The sequence below is a fragment of the Sapajus apella genome, unplaced genomic scaffold (genome assembly GCF_009761245.1).
Source record: "Sapajus apella isolate SASKATOON/1434 unplaced genomic scaffold, GSC_monkey_1.0 scaffold1010, whole genome shotgun sequence".
In the NCBI taxonomy this organism is placed as follows: Eukaryota; Metazoa; Chordata; class Mammalia; order Primates; family Cebidae; genus Sapajus; species Sapajus apella.
In genome coordinates, this window is record NW_022437936.1 from 10,519 (window position 1) to 15,729 (window position 5,211).

General features: G+C 51.2%; 1 protein-coding gene across 1 annotated transcript; it reads left to right on the top strand.

The window, feature by feature from the left end:
• The first annotated feature begins 281 nt into the window (after nt 1-281).
• On the top strand, nt 282-4,990 carry LOC116546520 (doublesex- and mab-3-related transcription factor C1). The gene is made up of 6 exons (XM_032272761.1): nt 282-1,438; nt 1,739-1,797; nt 2,113-2,246; nt 3,095-3,155; nt 3,340-3,487; nt 4,451-4,990. The coding sequence occupies exons 1-6, from the start codon at nt 1,375-1,377 to the stop codon at nt 4,561-4,563; spliced, it is 579 nt and encodes a 192-aa protein (XP_032128652.1). The 5' UTR covers nt 282-1,374; the 3' UTR covers nt 4,564-4,990.
• Nucleotides 4,991-5,211: the final 221 nt, after the last annotated feature.

The window sequence follows — 5,211 nt, forward strand, 5'->3', positions numbered from 1 at the left end:
TCATGTCCTTTGTAGGGACTTGGATGAATCTGGAAACCATCATTCTCAGCAAACTGACACAAGAACAGAAAGCCAAACACCGCGTGCTCTCACTCATAGGCGGGTGTTGAACAATGAGAACGTGTGGACTCAGGGAGAGGAGCATCACACACTGGGGGCATTTGGGGGTGGGTAGAGGAAAGACAGCCGGGGCTGGAGAGGGAGGGGAGGGTGGGGAGGGATAACATGGGGAGAAACGGCAGATAAAATGCAAAGCAAAAAAAAAGAATCAAGGGGATGCATGAAGGGATGAATGAAAATAATAATTGAAAGAGGGCCAGGGAACCAGGAGAACAATATGATTTCATGGGGTACAAGAGGGAAATCAGCTTAAAGGGGGAGCAAGGGAATAATTAAGTGTAAGGTGGGGGTGCAAGAAAAAAAAATCAGCATGAATCAGCATGAAATGTGAGGGGAAAATTGAATATAGGACATAGGAGAGACTATAACAGAATTGAGTGCTGGGGACGCGAATGAGTGAATACAGAAGGTTCGGAAGAGAATTGAAGAGGATGCCAGGAATAATAGTTGGATTTGGCAGAGTGCAGGATGATACACAAGAAGCGAGTGTAGTAACGGTGGAAGGGGGAGCGGGAGTGCACGTGCATGCCTGAAAATGGGGTCTATGGTGAGGGTTCGGTAAGCAAGGAGAATGATGACTGGATTGAATGGGTACAGGATCCATGCCAAGAGTTTCTTGGGAAGGGGCTATGTGTGAGTGAGGCTTTCTGGGAAGGAGGCAACGTGAGCAAGGAGGTCGCAGTGAAGGTTGGTGAAAACCATGGGAGGAGAAGGGGAGGGAAGGCAATCTGATTCCAGTGGTGAGAAGGATGGAGAAGCATTCAGCCGCCTCAGATAGGGTTTTCCAAGCGCAGAGGAAGTACGTTGGGGGTAGGGGATCATGTGGCCATTCTGACCTCCGCTCCTGACCCTGGAACCATGGATCCCAAAGAAATACCTGCTGCACCCTGCTGCCCCTCTGACTCTGAATGCACCACAGGGTGTGAGACTGGAGCACCATGGGGGACTGAACTTGGCCCCAGAAGAGTTACAGATTGCTGTGACCTCTACCACAACCACAGCATCACTGCCCAAATCAGTGGCCACAAGCATTTCTGCCTCTTCCAGGCCTGCGAGTGTCACAATTGTGCCCTCTTCTCATGAGTATGGTGTCTGAGACAGGGAGGGGTCAGGCATCCTCTAAATGGAACTAACCTTTGCCCTGAAATCCTTTACTTCAGAGAACGCCTCAGGGTCTTGCCTGCTGTGAGTGCCTTGAAGAGGGAGCAGCGGGTACAGCCAAAGAGACACCTGGCTCAAGGACTGAGAAGGAGTATGGCTGCCCCTCCCAAAGCTCCCATCCGTGTCAGGAATTTAACCATCAGAGCAGGAGTTCTCAGTGAGTGTTTCTGGCCAGGGAGGGAGCCAGAGTTTGGGTGGAGGAAGCATGAGCAGTTCTATCACCAGTCCCGTCACAGAATTGCAGTGTGACCTGGGGCAAGTTGCTCCCTGGACCTTAGTTTTCCCAGGTGTAAAATGTCATCAATGTTATCTACCAAGTGTTTGTAGGAAGGAGAGATCTGGGGGACAGGGGAATCCAAGAGCTCCATGGTGAGATGAGACCTGAGACTGGAGGTGGGGTGAAGTAGGGTGGGGTTGGGGGGAAAGACTCACCAAAGCTGTTCCTGGTCTTTTGCAGCTGGGAAGGAGAACAACATGCTGCAGTCCGAGACCCACATCTTCACAGCCCCCGAGGAGGTAAGGAGAGTCGGTGGCCAGCTGGGGAGGCTACCACCCAGCCACTGTCCAGACACCTTGCACTGTGTCCCAAAGACATGGGTTTCATCTCCAATCCTATCCATCAGCTCACCATATGACCTTGAGAAAAATCACTTCTCCTCCCTGGGCCTCAATTTCCCCAGTTGCAAAATGAAAGGTAAGACTGCTTGGTCTTCAAGGTCTTTAGAGCACTGACATTCTAGGCTCCTATCCTCATCCCGAAAGATGTCCACACCTCCTCTCTCCACGGCCAGCCTGGTACCTGACTGCAACATGTGCTCTCTGCCCCTGCAGGGGAGCTCCCAAGGGGCTCTGCTGCTTGGCCAGGCCCCAGAAACTTTGTCTCTGCCCTGTACTCCAGTGACCTTGGAGCAGCAACTGCTTTCTCCTTCTGGGGATCCTCACAGGGCCCCTGCCCTGCCCAGCATGTGAGTAGTGTGAGGACCATGGAGTAGGTTGTGTCTTGTGTGCCTAACCTTGTTCCTGATGCCATGGGAAACAGAGGAGGAGAAGGAGGAGGAGGAGGAGGAAGAGGAGGAGGAGGGAGAAGGACGAGGAGGAGAGCAAGGTAGCATCTAAGACTAACGGGCAAGGACAGGGCTCTCCTAGCTTTGCTATTTTCTATTTTTGAGACTTTGGACAAGTGACTTTATGTGTCTGAACCTCCATTTCCCTATGGATGTACTGAGGACAATATTCTATACCCATAGCATTGAAAAGAGAACTGGCAGAAGGCCTGCTACATAGTAGGGCTTCAACAAATGGGGGTTGTTGTTTCACATGAAACAGGTGGATGGGTTAGAAGGTCCTGCCTGAAAGGTGGGGTCCGTGCTGACAAGGGCCACAGGGGTCCAGGGCAAAGCCTAGAGGCCATTAGAGAAAGCTTCTTGGAGGTGAGCCGTGCTTGTCCTTCAAGACCCATGAGGATTGGGCAATATGGAAGTGAGAACCAGTCCCTGAGCAGGGACAGTAATAACATCTCTCCAGGTGCTTTGCAAATTAAAACACAGACACGTGTAATTTCCCATGATATTTATCATTGCCCTGGGAGGAAAAAGCTGGTAGGCATAAGTGTCCCTGTAACGGAAAAGGTATGGGAAAGAAACCTGGCCAAGCCGGAGAAGGGACTTGCCCCAACCACAATGACCAATGGTCCAGCAGGCATTGGGATTCCCACATCCAGATACTGCAAAAATCCTGCCCGTCTCTCTGTCTACTGGTAGGCTGTGTCCGCCAGTGGATTTAATCCCCTGGCCTCTCCTTTCCTTGTTTCTAGATGCTCAACTCTGATCCTCCAGCCCTGTGCCACCCTTGACCCTCTTCTACTGCAGCCACAGGTCCTGGGAAAGTAGTGGGGTCCAGAACCCTGGGAGGGGCGGAGCTTAGTGGATGGGAAGAGCAGAAGGCCTTGGTGGGGGTGGGGGAGGAGGCTGAGGGAACAGGGGGCTGAAGGGGCACTTGTCGCCTTGGGAAGTGGTGTAGTTTCCCAGTGCCTATTCTCTCACACCCTTTCCTTTGCAGGTCCCCAAAGTCTCTGACCAGGCTTTGGTTTCTGCCCACTCAGAGTGGCAGCGGAAGCTGGAGGCTGCTGAGGCTCTGCTGACTCTGAGAAACTCTGCCCAGGCCCCTCCTGACTCCATCTCCCTGCACCAGCCCTGCAACCCACCAGGTAGCCTGCTCCCTGAAAGGAGAACACAGAGTGGGAATAGCTGGGGAATGGGGGTCGTCGTGGTAAGCAGGTTCTAACTGAAAAATCAGAGTAAGTTGAATCTCCTTGGGGCCAAGCACCCAAGCTCCTCAGTTTGACTCCCGAGATGGTAGTTGAGGGCTGTTTAGTGAATCTTCAGTTTATTGAGCTTTGTGCACAACAGCAAGCGTCCAGTGCCCCGATGTCAAGAAGGAAGGCCTGAGGGTGGCAGGGACTTGCCCTAGAGCATGCAGCATATCAAGTGGAAGAACCGACTCCCTTGACTTTCATCCCAGGTTCTATGCTCAGCCCCCTGTGGCCTACTGTGGTCTGGGGAGGACATACAGAGGTGATAAAGGGCTTGGTCTGGAAGGAGTTCTGGTCTCTGCCTTCCGGGAGCTTCCAGTCTCGACGTGGAGGCTGGATGCCTTGGCAAGCTGTGTTTTGTGGCCAAATTTTAACGATGTGCCCAGAGAGGAGGGGCTGGAGGAGCTCCGAGGGGGGATAAAGAACTGGGGAGGCTGTGAGGGAAGGCTAGGCATTCCCAGATCAAAATGGTGGATGGAGCATAGTGTGTCAGTGAAGATACAACCCTGGAGGGACTGCTAACAGAAAGGGATGAGGCTGGAGAGGGTACCAATCACAGAGGTCTGACAGGTCAGGCTTAGGAGGCTGGACCAGCAACTGTGGGTAGTGAGGAGCCAGGGAACGTTTTCTGAGCTAGGGAGAACAATTTCAGAGACCCTGAGCTTAACAAAAGGAGTTGTGGTGGCTTTGATGGAGGGATTGGGGGAGGCAAGATGGGAGATGGGGAAATCAGAGAGGAAGAGGTCTATGCAACAGTCCAGGTGACAAATCTTTGGTTAGGCGGGACATGTAAAAAGCGTAGACCTGGAAGGGGATGTGGATGTGACCTGGCTCCGGCCCCCTCCTTTCTGTCCACAGCTCCTGCTGGAGATAAAGGATTCCAGCCTCCCAGCCCCTCTCTCCGCCCCAGGCCAGCCAGCTCCATCTCGCTGCCTATTGGACATCTGGGATGCATCTCCCTCTTGAGCTAGGAACCCAGAGGAGGAGGCCTCAATAGAGCACTGCCTATTTGGTATACAGTTTCTGAATGTGCAAAATGGTTAATGTCCAAATCGCTTAACATCTTTTTTTAGAGCCTTCAGGTGTTTTATAAGCTTTTTATTATATGGGGCGATTCCTTTGTTGAGGGTGGATATCCTTGCACTTCTATCCCTTACTCTTTTGGATGCTGGGCCCTTTCTCTGTCTCACAAGGACAGGATTGTGCAATCTAAGTTGATCAGTCTCTCAGTGGGGTTCTGTGTGAGTTCATATGCCAGAGTTTTTATTCGTCTTGTGATTGCTGACATACCTGTGCACTTATGTGAGTACCCATGCATGTGGAAACATGAAGATGTTTTCACTTTGTGTCTAGGTTTATGTACGTGAACAAATAATAAACCCTTGTTGTTATAAGGCACTGTGATATACGGGTTGTTTGTTACCACAGTATAACCCAGACTATCCCGACTCTAACCAATTTGTTCAATTCATGTTTCAAAGTGAGAATCACCTTATCCAATAACTGGGATTTCTTAACATGCCTAGATAAGAAAATGGTAGAGGAAAAAGAGTAGGGTATTTATTCATTGAGCAGTTAAGTACCTACCCTCTGCCTGACACAGGCTGTTTCCAGTTGTC

What these genes read in the sequence shown, in the direction of transcription:
- LOC116546520 (XM_032272761.1), top strand. Translation starts at nt 1,375, where the DNA reads ATGGCTGCCCCTCCCAAAGCTCCCATCCGTGTCAGGAATTTAACCATC. An exon ending in CTCTTCTACTGCAGCCACAG is followed by an intron (nt 3,156 to 3,339) that starts GTCCTGGGAAAG and finishes TTTCCTTTGCAG; the next exon opens with GTCCCCAAAGTCTCTGACCA. An exon ending in CCAGCCCTGCAACCCACCAG is followed by an intron (nt 3,488 to 4,450) that starts GTAGCCTGCTCC and finishes TTCTGTCCACAG; the next exon opens with CTCCTGCTGGAGATAAAGGA.